A 19920-nucleotide genomic window follows, 5' to 3' on the forward strand; every position below is an offset into this window, starting at 1 on the left:
TCACAGAAATTATTTAGAAAAATTGCCAATATTTACTTCTCCGATAAGAAAAAGTTAAACTTAATTGATTTTCTTTAAAAATAGAAACAAATTAACACATTTGTTCCATTTTAAAAAATATCAATTAAAAGAAAATAGTTTTTTAATTATTAAAATTGTATTATGGTTATCTAACACATTGTCTCTTCCATTGACTGTGTCTTCTCCTCCGTGGACTTTTTATGTCCACGGAGGAGACAAAAACTTGTTCTTGAATTTTACTGATTTTTAATTTTAAAGTTACAAAAATGGGGCGGTTCTTTTTATCAAATATACTATTTTTGCAATCTAAAATTCATCGATCAAAAATAAAATAATTTTCTCTTACCTTCTTTATGATGTCCACGGAGTAGAGTATACGGTGAGAACTTTGCCAAACTCCCGCTGAACACAACAATCCAAAACTGACACCAAAGAGAGCAAAACAACTGATAATTAACATTAGAAAATGGAATGGTTGCCTTTCCCAGCAGCTGTCTTATAGGGATTTCGCATATGCTGCACTTTATTGCATATTTACCAACTATATTAATTGTCCACGGAGGGAGATTTCATTTTTGATGGACAAAGTTTACTAGTCATTTATTTCATAAAAATAATTTTTTTTAAAAAAAAATATTAAATAAAAAGTTACTATAAACATTTAACTAGGTAAAACTACAAAAATCATTAAAATAACATTTAAATTGTTTAATAGCCATTAAAAATTATTTTGTGTCACAGACGTAGGGACGTCCACGGAGGGGATTTTGAAGACATGTTTATTAAAAAATACGAATGAAATATTAAATACATTTAGCAGAAATGCATATGATTTGTTAGTTAGAACTTAACGCAAAATGATGAAGAAAAATATTTAGAAATCTTCTGTATTTTCTAATATTTATTACTAAGGGACTTAAAAAATCACCTTTTTGTGAGAATGACCCCTATGTGGTCATAATTTTGGGTATCTCTCTATTTATTGACAACATTACAATCAATATTCATTAGTAGAGTTAAAAAAATTAGCCATACGTTAAGTTTTTATTAAGAATAATTTTGTATTTTAATTAAAATAAAGTCGCAAGAGAATGTCGACTTTCACCGGTGAATATCAACAGTCGCTTTGGTGTATATCCGAATTATTTGTTATATCTGATTTGATATTAATGTATTCGTTGATATTATTATATTAATTCAATATTTCAATATCTACTGAGAATAGATTAGGAGAAATAACAGCTTCAGGAGTGCTGCTTAAATGCATACGGGGCAGTGGCACTTGACCTTAAAAAAAACATCACCGGAAAATATGACCTAAAAAAAAATGTTCGAAGCGCACCGGGCAAATGTTGATTGGGTAGTGGCACTGAACCTTAAAAAAACATCATTGTAGGTTATACCGGACAAATATGTACAGGACAGTGGTACCTAACTAGACCAAGTATATATTTCGGACATTTACCAAAGCCACTATGTGATTGTCAACATGCACCGATGAGAAGTCAACAACACCCAATTTCGGTCATTCACAGTAACATATATATACATATTCCTTTCAAATATTAACTAATTTGGATTCAAAATAATGTAATTAAGTGCAAGAAATCCACTATAAAATAAAACAAGAAATTTATGGGTAAGAATCATCTATAGTGAGGCTTTAGTTTCTGACATATACGTGAAAATACGTACGTATATACGTGAAAAAAAGTTAACAAATAACCCTGAATTTACCTTTGATCTAATGATTGGATTTTCACGAATGAGGACTCAATCTTAATGGTTCATAGCTATGACCTCAAATATGCTAATTAATTTGGTAAATGTTTTTTTAAATTAAACAATAAACTTACTTTGTCGGAATAAATATAACTTTTTGGGGGATTTGTTTTCTTTGTCCTCAAACATAGTCCGAATATTTTGGCATAGGGAGCGATCTAAAATTTGGACCCCATTATATTAACTTTACTTTTGCGTATTGTGCTATATCTCAAGAACTTTTAAACGATTGGAAGTATTTTTTTCGCATAGTTATAAAATTCGTTAAGCCAGAGATTCATACATCCATTCAAAAAATAATTTTTAATAAACATTTTTTTACATATCTAGTCCATTAAGTTTGGAATCGTAAAGCATGCATTTTTGTAAAATTATTTAAAGTCTGAAATTTGAAACTTGTTAAACTTGTAGTAAAAGATATCATGAGAACCACCCTGCAGGCCACAGAAATGCAAAATTGAAATTTATTGTACTGAAAGGGACATTTTTTATGAACTGAGGGCGAGTTTTTCTTTCTTTCGAAGTTTTAAATTTTTTAAAACTTATTGTAATTTCAGGTGCTTTTTCTAGAATTTTTTTTACTTTTTTTATTTAAAAAAAACTATTTATCCGTAATAGAAAAAAAAAATTATCTCTCTTGAGATCTTAATTTTATAAGCTCGAGTTTGAATTGGTGTTTTTTTTTCTTTATATAAAGTTACATAGCTGCCTATTCTTCCAGATTTTCAGATAAATTTTATTTCTATGTCTAAAATCATAGTAAAACTTTTACTTTTATATTTCATTTTTTGGATTTATAAATTTAAATAAAAACGATTTTAACTATCACTACAGATGATTAAATTATCTATAAATAAGTGCATGAAAATGTTTTGTCTGCCGGATTAAGGTCTGGCAAAACAGGAAAATAAATTTATCTGTAATTGATAATCAAATTTACATTTTAATATCACCTCGGAAAATTATTTTAAGAAACTGCAAAAGCAGGCAGGTATGCGCTTGATTGTTTTTCAAATTTAGGTGTCCATTTATTTCGTTACGATTGACACAATAACAAAACGTACTTCATAGAATTGTAAGAATTATATTTTTTTAGACATATACTGTGAATGACAGAAATTAGTGGTTGTTGACTTTCACCTGTGAATATTGACAATCACATAGTGGCTCTGGTAATTGTTCGGAATCTATACTAGGTCTTGTTAAGTACCACTATCCGATATACCCTATACCAGAGGTCGCCAAAGTGGTCTATATAGACCCCCAGGGGTCTATTTAACGAAAGTGGGGGTTGATCTGAGTCAGGGGGTCGAATGGGGGTCGATCCGAATCGGAAGGGTCGATTGGGGGTCAAAGAAAAAACAGTTCTTAATACGTAAATCACACATATCTAATTGAGTATGCAAAATTTGTGAATATTTTTTATAATTGACTTAATATCAGTTTCTTTATAGAACATAAATTAATAAACGCATCATCAAAAACGTAGACATCAACCTGCAAGATGAGCTTGTTGAATTATCATGGGGATTTGAAGCAAAGACGCTTTTTAAAAATTTAATAATAAGCAAATTTTGGACAAATATAAATATAATGCAAAAATATGTAAGACNGGACATTTTTTATGAACTGAAAGCGAGTTTTTCTTTCTTTCGAAGTTCTAAATTTTTTGAAACTTATTGTAATTTCAGGTGCATTTTCGAGAATTTTTTTGACTTTTTTTAATTTAAATTAAACTAATTATTCGTAATAGAAAAAAAATTTATCTCTCTTGAGATCTTAATTTTATAAGCTCGAGTTTGATTTGGTGTTTTCTTTTCCTTCTTTATATAAAGTTATACAAAGTTTTTTTTTTTTTATCTTTATATAAAGTTACGCAGTACTATTCTTCCAGATTTTCAGATAAATTTTATTTCTATGTTTAAAATCATAGTTTATATTTCATTGTTTGGATTTATAATTTTAAATGAAAATGATTTTAACTATCACTACAGATGATTAAATTATCTATAAATAAGTGCATGAAATTGTTTTGTCTGCAGGATTAAGGTCTGGCAAAACAAGAAAATAAATTTATCTGTAATTGATAATCAAATTTACACTTTAATACCAGCTCGGAAAATTATTTTAAGAAACTGCAAAAGCTGGCAGGTATGCGCTTGATTGTTTTTCAAATTTAGGTGTCCATTTTTTTCGTTACGATTGACACAATTACAAAACGTACTTATATAGAATTATAAGAATTATATATTTTTTAGACATATATGTTACTGTGAATGACAGAAATTGGTGGTTGTTGACTTTCACCTGTGAATATTGACAATCACATAGTGGCTCTGGTAATTGTTCGGAATCTATACTAGGTCTTGTTAAGTACCACTATCCGATATACCCTACACTGATGTTTTTTTTAAGATTCAGTGCCAGGTATACATTTGCCCGGTATGCCCTACAGCATTGTTTTTTTTTAAATGTGAAGTGCTAATGTCCAGTATGCATTTAACCAGTACTCCGAACAGTGATGTTTCTCCTAATTTATCCTCAGTAGATATTAATATAACGAAACTGGTTGGTAGGGCACTGGGCCCAAGTCCAAGAGGTCGCGGGTTCGATCCCCACCGGCTGAAGTCGCTCCATTTAGCAAATGGTGACTGATGCAGGTTAAATCTGTCAAGTCACAAAGTCTTCCTATAACAAATCATACCTCTTGGAGTACTGATCCAGGAGTTTCCTTGTCTTCTGGATTGGGTTCAAAATTTCATGGCTACGCAGTTGAACATTAGTAGTCGTAAAACATAAATCTGGTCGGATGTTCAACGACGGTTATGAAATAAAAAATATAAAATGTTTAATAATATCAACGCATAAATTAATATCAAATTGGATATAACAAGTATTTCGGACATTCACCAAAGCGACTATGTCATTGTTGACATTCACCGGTGAAAGTCAACATTTTCTTGATTTCGATCATACACGTTGACATACATATCTTATTTAAAAAAAATTTTAACTTTTAAGATGAAAAAAAAATGATGAAGCAACCACAGAGTTTAGTAAGCGAAGTCCTCTAACTATTAAAATTAAATATAGTTAAAATAAAAATTTGAAACAAAGAAAAGAGATTTGCGATTGAAATAATTTTTACTTATAAGAAAATTCTTTTCCATTTTTATGGACATTTTTCCCTATAATGAAAGATGTTTTAGGGAATCAAAATGCTTGCTCTATTCATAATACCACATAGTTGATTTTTCCCCTCCAATTAAAACTAATATAAACCTAATTTGAATAACCGAATTTCCTAACAAACTTAATTTCAATGAAGGTCCACTTAAACAACTACACTTCTGTCATAATTGAACTGAGACGACAGTCCATTGTGAAGGAACTCCAGAAGTTGAGAAATCCATTCTCTGAGGAAGACGAAGACACTGTATCCAGGTAATATTTCGCTTTTTTCTTTTCTAAATTTCTAAAGAATGCATAGGTTTGCACTAGGAAAGTGGAGACACTTAGCAGAGATGTTACCCGTGAATGAACGAAATCAAGAGAATGTTGACTTTCACTGGTGAATGTCAACAATCACATTTTCACTTTGGTGAATATCCGATTTGTTTGTTATATCCGATTTGATATTAATTTAGTCGTCGATATTATTATACTTATTCGACATTTTAATATTTGCTGAGGATAGATTAGGAGAAACATCAGTGTTTGGAGTACCGATTACATGACAGTGGCACTGAACCTTAAAAATAATTAGTATAGTGAAGGGTGTGGAGGAATACTTTTGTGAGAAATAAGTAGACTCGCTTCTTATTATAAAATATAATATATTAACAGCTTCGAATAATAACAATAACGTACATATTAAAAAACAGGAGAAATATCAAGCAGCAGAAAGATAACATTAGTATATTCTTTATTTTGTGTTCCTCGTTGCTATGGGATACGAGACTGGCAGCGTTGAGTTGTAGTAGGCAGGTCACCACAGTACTCCCCCTCCAGTGCTAACGATTCTTTTCTTACAAATATTTCGGATTGAAGCGCACTCGACGTCCCGAGCGTGTTGTTGTAGTAGGCAGGTCACCACAAAGGGTATACCGGTCAAATGTATATCGGGTAGTGGCACTGAACCTTAAAAACATAGATGTAGGGCATACCGGACAGAGGCACTAAACTATATCTAGTATATATTTTGGACATTTACCAAAGCAACTATATGATTGACAACCTTCACCGGTGAAAGTCAACATCCTCAACTCAATCAGAATTAAAAATGCCGAATTCAGTAGAAGTACTGAAAATTGCACGTCTGTAAATTACAAAAAAAAAATAGTGCGTGGAGTCCCTCCGCGCGGAAGAAGTTAAACTTCGCAACCTGTGACGCTAATTGTAAAAGAATCAGCAGTCGTAGAAGGATCACTAGTTCTATTCAACAGCTCTTTCTCCTGCTCCGCTCGCTTCCGTGCTCTGTAATAACGGTAATATCGTGCATTTTTCCCTCGTGGACCTCTTGAACCAGTGGAAGTGCTTGTGGTTGCCTCATCGTCTCGCCCTGGAAAATGTATTTGTATTAATAATGTATGTGAATGCGTCATAATGTAATTTCAGAAGAGAAAACCTAACAATCAATTGATATTCACAAGAGACGTACCTTGACATAACCTTAAATCCGTCGCATTGTCCGTGGGATTGTTTTCACTCATTTTTTACAATTGTTATCCACTAAATTTGAAAATAAAAAATACTACCCTATTAAATTATATGTGTATCAAAACAAACTAAAAAAATATTTATAGAAAAACAATACTTTTATGACTTTTATTATTTTTATGCTAGTGAGAACCAAAACAATATGGAAATGAATGAGGGAAAACTGGATCCTACCACGTGATTTCCCGGCCAATAAAAATGTAGCGTTAAACGTTTAACGCAACCTTGTTGGAAGTCGCATAAGAAGTATAACTTCAATAAACTGCAACGTGTAAGAGTGAAGTTGATTACATACTTGAAACCAGAGTTTCAAAAGTACATAATATTTGTTAAAAAATCTCGTGCAGCAGAAAGAGGAAAGATTGTTTCCCAGTGCCAGTACCCAACTCTTCAGATTTTTCGCAAACAACAGCCATCCTTTTCTTAGGCTAAATAGTACTTTCTTACCAACCTGACACTTTCCCTCACTTAATGTTTAGGCTAATTAGAAAACATACCATTTATTGCTCAATGTGCTTGATTTTATTTCAGGAAGTTTACGATAAACTAAGGATTTTAAAGCCTACTATATAAATAGCCTTAATTAAAGCTTTATTGTCAATAAGCCTAAGCAAATTCAATTTGATTGAGTGAGTTTTTCTAATTAGCCTTAAGGATGATTGTCGTAACTTTAAAACTATCAAAAGATAAAATGAATTAAAACAAGTAGTAGTGGTACTTTTTTTTTATTTACGTCGTATGAAAACTGCGCAATGGTCTATTCTATTTTATTTTATAACCGTCGTTGAACAGCTGGTCAAATTTTCAGTTTAAAGCTACCAATGTTCAACTTCGTAGTCTTGTAATTTTGAGCCCAATCCAGAAGACAAGGGAACTCCTGTATTAAGTATTTACGTCTCATGGAGAGGAGACCCGTATTTACGTCACATAAAGAGGAAAAGCACGAAAACCTCAAATGGTTAGTCCGATGGCTAGGGGACTCTAACCCATGATCCATCTACCACTGAGGATGTTTTACGTCAGCTCTGTGCAAATCGAATGAGGAATTCGTATCGACCAGACATCCCAGGGATTTGAACCCGGTTCACTGACAAGCGTTCTATCCCCTATAATGGTCCATTTGCGACTGTGTGGGCAACATCTCTGAAGATGATACGATGGCATGTTGTCACAATTATGATCCTCTGCAGAAGGTAGACCCGCTTTTTGCCCAACGATCTGCTGCGCACGAATTCGAATACTTTTCGGTAAAACCGTTTATCATGCAAAATGTTTATCCATCAGCTTACTGGTGGCAGCCAGTGATGTTTGACTTATGTGGTCCACTGCGAAGTATGTCCTATAATGTTGGTCAAATTACAATAAACATAAATAATAAAATAAAACAAAATATTTTTCTTCTTTTGTACAGGAACTTGCTGCTTACACTCCTCACAACTGAAGGGATTCATTTCACTGAAGTGTCAAAGTATGTATAAGTCACACATTTTATCCTTCCATCAACAAATCTGCGAATGCAAATAATACAATTAAATTAAAACTTCAAATGGGATTAAAAAGAAAGAGAATAGTTCTGTTTTTTATCAGACCAAAAACGGAAATCTTAGCGCCCATTTCTTTTCGAAAGTCGTAGTGTCTGGTTTTGGGTGCTGATGGAAGTTTATTAGGAAAATGATGCGCTATCATTCTGGTTTTTTAATCTGATAAAAAACAGAATAATTTTCTCTATAATGGGATGAAAAACGTAGGTTTTGAATGGACTAATTTTTTTTATTAGTTTTAGTAATTTTCATTTACATGCAAATTATTGCAAGCACATTCAAGTAAGTTTTAGTAGTTTGAATGTAACAATTTTTTGCTTTTAGTAGTTAGTTATTGCATTTATTAATTAGTTATTGCATTAGTAAAGGGATTTCGTAATTAGTTTTAGTAATTTGCATGCATTAACATGCAAATTACTAGTTTGAGTAATTGGCATATTATTTTTTAAAGGAAAAGTCGTCAAAATTCCAAATAACGATAAATGGGAAGGGGGGCAGCTCACACAATTTAGAAAACAGTCAAAAATTGCAGTGCCATCAGACATGGAACTAAACAGAAATCTAGAAATAGTAGAAATTTCGACTGACAATAAATTCTATTAGATGATGAAATGTTGAAAAATATTACTTGTAACATTCTAGAAACAATTGTCATCAGGCACAGAACTCCAGTTGAAAGTTGAATCAGAATTTTCGCTGAAGATAATATGACGATAAATTCTTTTTGTAGTGGTCAAGATGAAACCAAATATACACTATCTAGCCAAAAATATACCAGTTGTTAGGGTGGTGGAAACATAATGGTGTGGGGGTGTTTCTCGTGGTTTGATTTACGTCCGTCAGCTCCTGTGATTGGAAACATGCACTCTGAGATGTATGTGGACATTCTGGAGAATACTGCAGTGTCCCAACTCTATGGCAGCCCTAGCAGTAAAATAACTTGGGCTCTTATTGGACCGATATTCACGAATCTTAGCTCAAAAAGGGTTCAAAGGGCCGATATTTTCCGATATGAGCCCTATATTTCCGATATGAGCCCTATATCGGGTCCAATTCACCCGATATTTTACTGCCATCTTGAAACCATCAATATCAGCCCTATATGAAATTATTAAAATCTCCCGACAATTTATAATCCTTATTCAGCCAATATAAGCCCTATATTGGCCCTATATAGGCAGATATTGACACTGCATAGGACCCATGTTAAAAATTCTAGACATCCTAATATTGGTCCCTTTGGAGCATGTTCATATAGGACAAATATTGAGCCAATTTTGAGCCCAACTAGAGCCAAGGTATAGTTGTTGCGTGAGAATATTTCGGCCCATTTTTCTTATAACTGCTCCATTCTCACATCGAGGTTTGCAAAGATGTGGTTTGACGAAATGGGTGTTCAAAAACTGGACAAGGTCTTCTCCAGATCTTATAGAACACCTTTGGAGTGCAGATTAGGTAGCCAGGTAAGCACTCACTTTAGCTGTGATGGAAGTCAATTCTTATGGTGGAAAGTCTACCCAGACTTGTGCAGGTTGTCATCGATGCATAAAAGGGGACCGACAACATTATTAATAGGTGTCTCAGGACGCTCTAAGTTCTTCATACCAGTGGGTGTCCGCATGCTCTTGGCACAGACAGTGTACATCAAAATGGTTTTGAATTGCTCACCTGGTCAGTGGTTTGAGAGATAAGTATATTAGCAAAAGCAGCACGCTGATGTGCTGTTTTTGCTAACATATTTAACTTTAAAATTTCATTTTGGCTTATTTTTGGTTTCCAACTTCTAATTTAAATAGTATTTATTTTAAGTCACATCCTGCTTATTACAAATGTTTAGACTCGCCCACGGAAAATGAGACGAATAATCAGTTTTTTGATTAGAACTATTATTAGTCATTTCGAGACTTACTAAATTGTTCCAATATACACTGGAGTAAGAAATTAGAGAATCAGCAGATCTGGTCGATTATCTCTAGAACAACTTAACCGATTTTAATGAAATATGATCTGTACATAATGCAAACCATTCAACAATTGTAATGAACACGCATGATCGTGCGTAACACTCGTTGGAGTCGTAAGGTATGAAATTGCCGCAGGACAATTGCCACAAGAAATGATAAACTGCCTTATTTCAAGTATGAAATTACACTGCAAGGCCTGGGAAAATATCCCTATTTACCCATTTTTTTGTTTGTTTTTTCTGCAATCGTTGTTTCATACCTTACGACTCCAACGAGTGTTACGCACGATCATGCGTGTTCATTACAATTGTTGAATGGTTTGCATTATGTACAGATCATATTTCATTAAAATCGGTTAAGTTGTTCTAGAGATAATCGACCAGATCTGCTGATTCTCTAATTTCTTACTCCAGTGTATATTGGAACAATTTAGTAAGTCTCGAAATGACTAATAATAGTTCTAATCAAAAAACTGATTATTCGTCTCATTTTCCGTGGGCGAGTCTAAACATTTGTAATAAGCAGGATGTGACTTAAAATAAATACTATTTAAATTAGAAGTTGGAAACCAAAAATAAGCCAAAATGAAATTTTAAAGTTAAATATGTTAGCAAAAACAGCACATCAGCGTGCTGCTTTTGCTAATATACTTATCTCTCAAACCACTGACCAGGTGAGCAATTCAAAACCATTTTGATGTACACTGTCTGTGCCAAGAGCATGCGGACACCCACTGGTATGAAGAACTTAGAGCGTCCTGAGACACCTATTAATAATGTNAACAAATAATCATTCAACCATTGGAATAGACACGCATGATCACACTCGTTGGAGTCGGAAGGTATGAAATTGTCGAAAGGACAATTCAGGCCAATTGCCACAGGAAATGATAAGCTGCCTTATTTCAAGTATGAAATCACGGTACAAGGCCTCTATATCTGTAAGAGATATCTGTATATCTCCTATTTATCAATTTCTTTTGTTTTCTCTGCAACCGTTGTTTCATACCTTTCGACTCCAAGAAGTGTTACGCACGATCATGCGTGTGTATTACAATGGTTGATTGATTTATTGTATTATTGATTATTGTGTCAATGTATGCAAGTAACAAATTTCATTAGAATCGGTTCAGTTGTTCTAGAGATAATCTGCAAATTCTCTTAATTTCTTTCACCAGTGTACATATATAATAAATTTACTTTATTAATTTATTACTTTATTAATTAATTTATTGCTTTATTAATTTATGACTAGATGGTTCAGCTACGGTTCCCTAGGAACAGTACTATCCAGAGAACTTTACAAGGAATTGTTTGTTGAAAGTAAGTTCTTTTTCGCACTTACATAATGTGTGTTTAATATTTTTTTGTGCGCAAGTACATTTTAGCGTATAAATGGAATTAAATAAGAAGCATTTGTCATTAAATTCAATTGAGTTTTAAACTGACTGATATCTAGTATTGCGAACTTTCTTTTAACCAGAGAGCTTAAATGAATATATCATGTTTGCATGCATAAGAAACTCGGGATGATTTTTTTTCTTCTTTTTTGGGTAAATGCTGAAAAATAAAAAATCAGCATTAATTAAATAGCCTATTTGAGGTCACCCCCTCTAACTATTAAGACTGAGTCCTTGTACGTGATGATCTAATCATTAGATCAAAAGTTATTCAGAGTAGTTTTTTTTTTCCTCTTTTGTTTCCTCTTTTTTGCGCTTTGTACAGTGTGCAAAAAATATATCACCCTGAATAACTTTCATTCTAATGATCGGATTTTCACGTCCTAAGTGTCAATCCTAATGGTTCCAGGGGGTGACTTCGAACATGCTAATTAATTAGTACTAATTATTAACTAAGTTACGAAATAAGACAAAAAACGCACTTTCTTTGAATAAATACATACTTATTCTATTTTATAACCTTCGATGAAGAATTTTGCGGGTTTACAACTACAAGTGTTCAACTCCGTAGCCTTGTAAATTTTAATCCAATCCAGAAGACAAGGGAACTCCTGGATCAAGAATTAAGAGAAATTTCTCTTCGTGGAGATCCCCCTTATTGTTAACTTTAATTTTTGTATATTTCGCCATTATCTTTAAGGAGGAAAATTTTCGATACTCATGCGTATTAAGTCTCCATTTCAAATGCGTTGAAGAGAATTAATTGCACTGATGCAAACTTCATTAGTAATTATTAATATTAACCTGAAAATGGTGAAAAGATGATTACTTAATTATTTAAGTAATAATAGCCAGCGATTATTGATGCTAACTGATTAATTGCAGTAAACCGTAACTTATATATCATTGCGAAAAGAGATGCATTGCCTTTATTTAATGTGACAAAAATCTCTGCAGAAAATATTAAAAATGTTTGCAATTAATATAATTCTACTTTACAGGATGTTTTAAGGAACATCCTGTAAAAAATTACCGATACTGGCTATGTTAATGCTATATATTGCTATATATTAATTGCTATTGCTATATTAATTGCTATCTTTGCTATATATTAAATCCTTACAGGATGCTTAGAGAAAAAGACTGACATCTGCTCATCCACGATTCCATACATTCAAAATTTAGATACAAACTTTGGATCAGTTCAGGTAATAAATCAACTTCTCCATGTCATTCATGAAATTGTACCAGCCACCAATTTATGTACAGTGCGCAAAAGAAGAAAAAAAAACTAAAAAGACCATCCTGGATAACTTATCGTTCTTCACGCTTCGGATCTTCACGTTCTAAGACTCAATCTTAATGGTAAAAATATATTAAAAAATATGCAATCTTAAAATATATTTAATTTTCGAAATTGGATACAAAAACGTACTTTCTCGACATACCTTTTTTTTCTCCGACAAATGCAGATTTCTCAACCCCTTAACTTAGGGGGTAGCCGCAATCTGGAAAATAGTTTGATCAGGAGAGCGCTCCTAAGTTTGGACCCCTTAATGTTAATTTTACTTTTTAAGTATATCGTTACATCTCGAGAACGTTTTAGGTGAATTGAAAAGTTTTTGTACACCATAACAGAATCCGTTTATTAAAAGATAATTTCATGCCTAAAATTACCTTTATTAATTATTAATTATTTTTTATTATTGTATTTAATAATGGTAGAAAAATTTTTGAATTGTTAGGTATACAATTGTTTTGCATAATTTTAAAGAATATAATCTTACATGGCTAAATACAAAATTTGTCGAAAAGTTCTTGAGAAATTGAATTTAAAAAAAGTGAGATATTTAAAATTCTATTTCCCGACCGATTTTGCTAAACTTTTGCATTTTACCATGGAAAATTATATTCTTTAAAATGAAGCAAAAATAAATTGTATACCTCACAATACAAAATTTTTTCGACGATTATAAAATAAAAAACAGAGTGCGTGGAATCCCTCCGCGCGGAAGAAGTGAAACTTCGTAATGTGGAAATGAAAATAGGAAGGGGTAGAAATTGATTTTTAGTGAAATCAGATTGTTTCTTTAAGACAAANACTATAACGTATTCACATTAAAATCTCCTGCAAGGATCACAGGCAGCTCGTTGCCATGCTAGGGTTAAACGTTTAACGCAACCTTGTTGGAAGGCGCATTAGAAGTTTCACTTCAATAATAAATATTTAATAAAGAATATTTTTTGCTTGGAATTATATTTGGATAAACGAATTTTACAATTGCGTGCAAAAATTTTCACTTTGTTTAACTATTTCTCGAGATATAACGGAATACGCTGTAAAAGAAAATTAACATGAAGGGGTCCAAACTTTGGAGCGTTCTCCCGACTAAAATATTAAGACCATATTTTGCAGATTGCTCCTAATTGCGCAATCCGGAATTAGGATTCCGGATTGCGGCTACCCTATATTTCGGGGGCCAAAAATCTGAATCCGTCGAAAAAAAGGTATATATTTATTCAGAAATATTACGTTTTTGAGTCTGATTTCGCAAATTAAAATATCGTTTGCACTTATTAATTAGCATATTTGAGTCACTCCCTTGAGCCATTATGATGGGCCCTAGAACATGAAGATCTATTCATTAGATCAAAAGTTATTCAGACTGGTCTGCTTTTTTTGTGCACTTTTATAATGTGATATATAACCTTATAATATATCAATATAAACTTCGTCATTGGAATGAAATCAAATTAAAACTAATTACCACAGATGTTATTTTTGACTAAAGAAAACTAATTTATCACCCAATCAAACTCTAATGGCAACACATGTTCATTTTCAACTTAGAAAAACAAAGTTAATGAAAACGAATTATCGTTTTTTTTTACCTGGGGAGTAAATTGAATCTATTAACTTAGTAAACCATTAATACCATTCACTTTAATTCAACATTAAAAAAAACAACATAATTTTACCATTCTTTTAATTGAATGCTTAGTATTAAGTTTTATAATTACAATTGAAAATTTTAAACTATTCTATTGTGATTTTACATGTTATTTGTTCAAGAACAATTTTCCACCAAAAATGGTTCTTTACAGTGTAGCCAGAACTCAAGATTGAAAAGCAACGGATTCGAACATTTTGTAGCCCCTCCCCGAAAAAAAAAAACGTTATATATATATATATATATACTAAATTTTAAAAAAAAAATTTAACAATACATTGAGTCAAATACATTGAGTTAATTACATGGAGTTAAAAATTTCGACAAATTAAATATTTCGTTAGAAATCAGATTAAAGGTCACGTAATTTATTTTTCCAGAAGATAAACGGTTACTAATGGTTGGAGCTAAAGATTTTTTTTCCTCCATCATACTCGCCTTGCATTTTACCATACATATCTTTGCAATTTCACGAATCTACGATTTAAAACATACATATCGCTGTAGTGCATTTTTAAATCTTGTAGCGTTCGTTAAATAATGAGTAGCCCAAGAAGTAGCGGGTAGCCCAATTTGATTTTCAGTAGTAGACTTGTTAAAGTAGCCCAATAAGCTACTTGTTGCCCAATGTGGCAACACTGGTTCTTTATAGTACTCTTTACATAAATATATATATAACATAAAAAGTTTAAAGTAATCTTTTTATTTTTGTTATTTCTTTAACAAATCTTTCTTATTTATTATTCTAAACTAAATGCTCTCTCGCACGCTTTAATAATCACTTCCTATCTCCTAATCTATTTTTGGTTTCAAGTTATACATTAATTAACATTTTCGATTTTTTCGTTTATTTTCTCTCCCAGCTGCGGAGAATTGGAAAATTTCCTTTTCTCTCCCTCCCCCCCTCAACCGCTCCATATTCAGCAAAATGTTGGTCTCAGCACTCTTTTGTTATTTTTTTTTCATTCATACAGGGTGCATAGCGTTTTTAATAAGTGCTTAAAGGTGCTTGTTTTTGATTTACATTTTTTAATAGCTCTTTAAGGCGCATTTTATATTCGGTATTTGTAAAGACTGCTTAATTTTCTATCTTTTAAAAAGATATTTTTTTTTTTTGCCGTATCGATTGTCGTTCTCATTTACAAAAAAAATGCATGATTTTCACAATTCTCACTGCAATATTTACCAGAAACTAGTTATTTTAAAAGGATTATGTAAAGTTTTTGAATTTTATTGATTTTTTGTTTATAAATTAAGAACTTGAAACGATAGAAAAATATATTGAAAAATATATACGATTGAAAAAAATAATTTTTATTACTGCACAGATCCTAATTATGAAATTTTTTTTGGAAAGTGATTCAAAATGTTTTTTTAAATGCTTAAAAGGTGCTTATTTTTTGATGAAAAATCTGGCTACGCATCCTGTTATGTATGTTAAGTTACGAGCATTTTACTAATCATGCTCCCATTTTTTCCAAGTACTATAAGCCTGTCGACTTCTAAGGGTGCTAGCAGTGCAAACTTGTACTGCTAGTACTTCGTGCTAGCAGTACAAACAGGCACAGGATTTTAAAAAGAGCAAATTAATTTTATTTAATCATTTTGAGAGAATGAAGGCACAAAATCGAAGTTCTCCTCAATAAAAGTTAGAGAAAATCTTGCAAAATAAATCCGCGAAATGTTTTCGTTTTAAGGAATAAGGGAAACCTTAATAAGCATGTAAAGAAAGGGTGGCAATAAATGGTATTCAATAGGTCGAGGGAAAAAGTCTATATCATGGTTCAAAAAAAAGAAATATCAAAAATGTTAATTAATGCATAACTGGATAAATAGCAAATTATAAAGGATGTTCCAAAATGTAAATAAGATTTGAATTAAATAGAAAATTAAATAATTTAATATTCACAACAACAAGAAAAAGAAAACAGTCAGGAAGGTACATTATTTACGTCGCACTAGAGCTGTACAATAATCTATAGATACAATGATATATAGGATTGGTGATGATCTGGGAAACATCCCTGAGGATGATCCGTAGGCATGACATTGTAATTTTGATCCTTTGCAGAGGGGATAGCTCCCCTGCTTTAGTAGCCCGATGACCTGTCCTCGAAGTGGAGCACTTTACAGTAGAACAATTTAACGAGGACCGATAACACGTACCCTCGGTCCCTATCAATGTTTTCACCCACCTGACCTCAGTCAGTGATGCTTGACTTCGATGTTCTGCTGGGAACCGTGTCTTTAAGATCAGTCCACTGCGGGACGAAAACACTCAGACAGTTTTCACTGNTTTTTGATGAAAAATATGGCTACGCATCCTGTTATGTATGTTAAGTTACGAGCATTTTACTAATCATGCTCCCATTTTTTCCAAGTACTATAAGCCTGTCGACTTCTAAGGGTGCTAGCAGTACAAACAGGCACAGAATTTTAAAAAGAGCAAATTAATTTTATTTAATCATTATGAAAGAATGAAGTCACAAAATCGAAGTGCTCCTCAATAAAAGTTACGAGAAAATCTCGCAAAATAAATCCGCGAAATGTTTCGTTTTAAGGAATAAGGGAAACCTTAATAAGCATGTAAAGAAAGGGAGGTAATAATTGGTATTCAATAGGTCGAGGGAAAAAGTCTATATCACGGTTTCAAAAAAAGAAATATCAAAAATGTTAATTAATGCATAACTTGAAACTGAAAATAGATAAATAGCAAATTATAAAGGATGTCCCAAAATGTAAATAAGATTTGAATTAAATAGAAAATTAATTAATTTAATATTCACAACAACAAGAAAAAGAAAACAGTCAGGAAGGTACTTTATTTACGTCGCACTAGAGCTGCACAATGATCTATAGATACAATGATATATATATATTGGATTGGTGATGATCTGGGAAACATCCCTGAGGATGATCCGAAGGCATGACATTGTAATTTTGATCCTTTGCAGAGGGGATAGCTCCCCTGCTTTAGTAGCCCGGCGACCTGTCCTCGAAGTAGAGCACTTTACAGTAGAACAATTTAACGAGGACCGATAACACGCATCCTCGGTCCCTATCAATGTTTTCACCCACCCACTTACTGACCGCAGTCAGAGATGCTTAACTTCGATGTTCTGCTGGGAACCGTGTCTTTAAGATCAGTCCACTGCGGGACGAAAACACTCAGACAGTTTTCACTGTTTTACCAACATTGTGTTAGTCTGAACACGCCAACCTGCATAGCGATCGATTCCTTTATTTAAAGGAAATATTCGTATTTTACCTAGTAATAAACATTGATTCATCATCATCATCAGCATTGGCACGACAGCCCTTTGTGAGCCTGGGCCTTCCTCAGAAGCTTTTCCCATTCTGCCCTTCTCCCAGCAATTGTTTTCCAGTTCTTTACTTTTAGGATGGCAAAATCCTCATCCACACAATCCTTCCATCTCTTTTTGGGCCTTCCTCTTGGCCTTTTATTGGAGGGGGTTGCATTAGAGACTCTTAATGCTGTTCGTTCTGGGCTCATTCTCATCTCATTCTACTTAATTTAATAGATTAAATGATATCATCGCCATCAAAGATTCGATATATTTCAAAACTATATCTTTTCCTCCAGTTGTCGTTATCGAGTATAGGGCCAAAGATGGTTCGTAGGACCTTCCTTTCGAAGGTTGCTAATAACTTTTCTTCCCTTTTTGTTAAAGTCCATGTCTCTGAAGCATAAGTCAAAACTGACTTGATTAATACCTTATAAAGTAAAATCTTCGTCTTTCTTTTTATTAAGTGAGATATCAATAATGATCTTAAACCATAGAAGCAACGATTGACTGTGATTATTCTTTTTCTGATTTCAGGATTAATGTCATTTTGATAGTTTATTTCTGATCCTAGATAAGTAAAATTTTTTACAGATTCAAATTTAAAAGAATCTATTTTAAACAATTTAGGGATGGTTTCCTTTGTACCACAATACATATATTTTGTTTTCTCTACATTCACTCTTAAGTTAATTTTTCTAGCTGATTTTTCCAGTGCCAAAAAATTTTCACTCAGTGCTGTCCTAGATCTTGCGATGATATCTACATCATCGGCGTATGCCAAAATCTGCACTGATTTATTAAATATAGTACCTGTAGTATTTATGCCAGCATCTCTAATAACTTTTTCTAAGGCTATGTTGAACAGAAGACATGCTAATGCATCTCCCTGTCTAACTCCATTATGAATTTCAAAAGAAGTGGATAGTTCCCCTTGAATTCGTACTGTTGAAATGGTTTCAGTGAGTGTGAGCATTACAAGTCTGATTAATTTTGATGGAATATTAAAATCATATAGGGTCCTTAATAGCTCAGTCCTATTAATACTATCATATGCCGCCTTAAAATCCACAAATAAATGATGGGTCTCTATTCCAAATTCTCTACATTTCTCCAAAGTTTGTCGTAGGGTGAAGATTTGGTCAACTGTGGACCTTCCTTTGCGGAAGCCACACTGATAGTCAACTATGACGCTGTCTACAATGGGAGACAGACGTTCGAAAAGGATATTTGAGAAGACCTTATAGGCAACGCATAACAGATATTCCTCTATAGTTGTGACAGTCCAATACATTGGACTGTCACAACTATAGAGGAATATCTATGTCACAACTATAGAGGAATACATGTATTGGACATAAAATACTCAACTTCCATTCAGTAGGTAATATCTCTCTCTCCCAACTAGATAGAATAATTTTCCAGATGTTGTTTACAATAGCGTTCCCACCATATTTTAGAAATTCAGCTGGGATATCATCTGGTCCTGCCACTTTATTACATTTCAGCTTGTTGATAGCGTGTTGTACCTCTTCCAGGGTCGGAGTGTCAACCAGTGTATCATTGATATTGTTGACCGTAAAATTTAATTCACTTGACTCATTGGAGTTAAGTAAATGGTCAAAGTGTTTCAACCCATCTGTCCATAATTTTATTTCTCTCATTAACAATAGTTCCATTTTCATCTTTACAAAGAGAGATCCTAGGTTTAAAGTCTCTTCTTCCCTCATTGATGACCCGATAAAAAGCTCTGCTTTCATGGTTGGTCCTGAGAGATTCGACTTCTTTAAATTGGTTCTCCCTGTAAGCTTTCTTTTTTCCTTTGTGTACTTTCTTTTCCTCTCTACGTGCACTCCTATATTCATCAATTGATCCTCTCGTGAATTTTCTGTTAAGCATATTTTTATAAGCTTTATTTTTTCTTTCATTGACCATTCTACACTCTTCATCAAACCAGTCAGTTCTTATTGATCTTTTTTTTCTGCCCAGCAGCTCATGTTCTGTTGAGAGTATAGAATCTTTTACTTGTTGCCATTCCCTATTTAATTCATCACAATCCTCTTTCGCATTAAGCTCAGTTGAGAGTTGAGTTTGAAATTCCCTGCGAACCTCAGGATTGCTCAACTTTTCACAATTAAATCTTACAGAATTGACTCTTCTTGCTTTTCTCACCATTGAGATTCTTTCCCTTAGCTTACAGATCACTAAATAGTGATCAGAGTCTAAGTTAGCTCCTCT

General features: G+C 32.8%; 2 protein-coding genes across 2 annotated transcripts in view; one reads left to right on the plus strand and one right to left on the minus strand.

Moving 5' to 3' along the window:
* The window catches only part of LOC107443949 (neprilysin-2), a gene marked incomplete at both ends in the record, with an annotated part of 45559 nt that extends 32925 nt beyond the window's left edge, over positions 1-12634 (plus strand). Inside the window, 4 exon segments of the mRNA XM_043055132.2 lie at positions 5132-5247; positions 7934-7990; positions 11282-11349; positions 12552-12634. Of these exon segments, the coding sequence (XP_042911066.2) occupies positions 5132-5247; positions 7934-7990; positions 11282-11349; positions 12552-12634 (324 nt within the window).
* A 6668-nt stretch (positions 12635-19302) lies between these two features.
* On the minus strand, positions 19303-19857 carry LOC139424915 (uncharacterized). The gene has a single exon (XM_071177040.1). The coding sequence runs from the start codon at positions 19855-19857 to the stop codon at positions 19303-19305; it is 555 nt and encodes a 184-aa protein (XP_071033141.1).
* Between the last annotated feature and the right edge of the window lie 63 nt (positions 19858-19920).

The sequence above is a fragment of the Parasteatoda tepidariorum genome, chromosome 1 (genome assembly GCF_043381705.1).
Source record: "Parasteatoda tepidariorum isolate YZ-2023 chromosome 1, CAS_Ptep_4.0, whole genome shotgun sequence".
Classification (NCBI taxonomy): domain Eukaryota; kingdom Metazoa; phylum Arthropoda; class Arachnida; order Araneae; family Theridiidae; genus Parasteatoda; species Parasteatoda tepidariorum.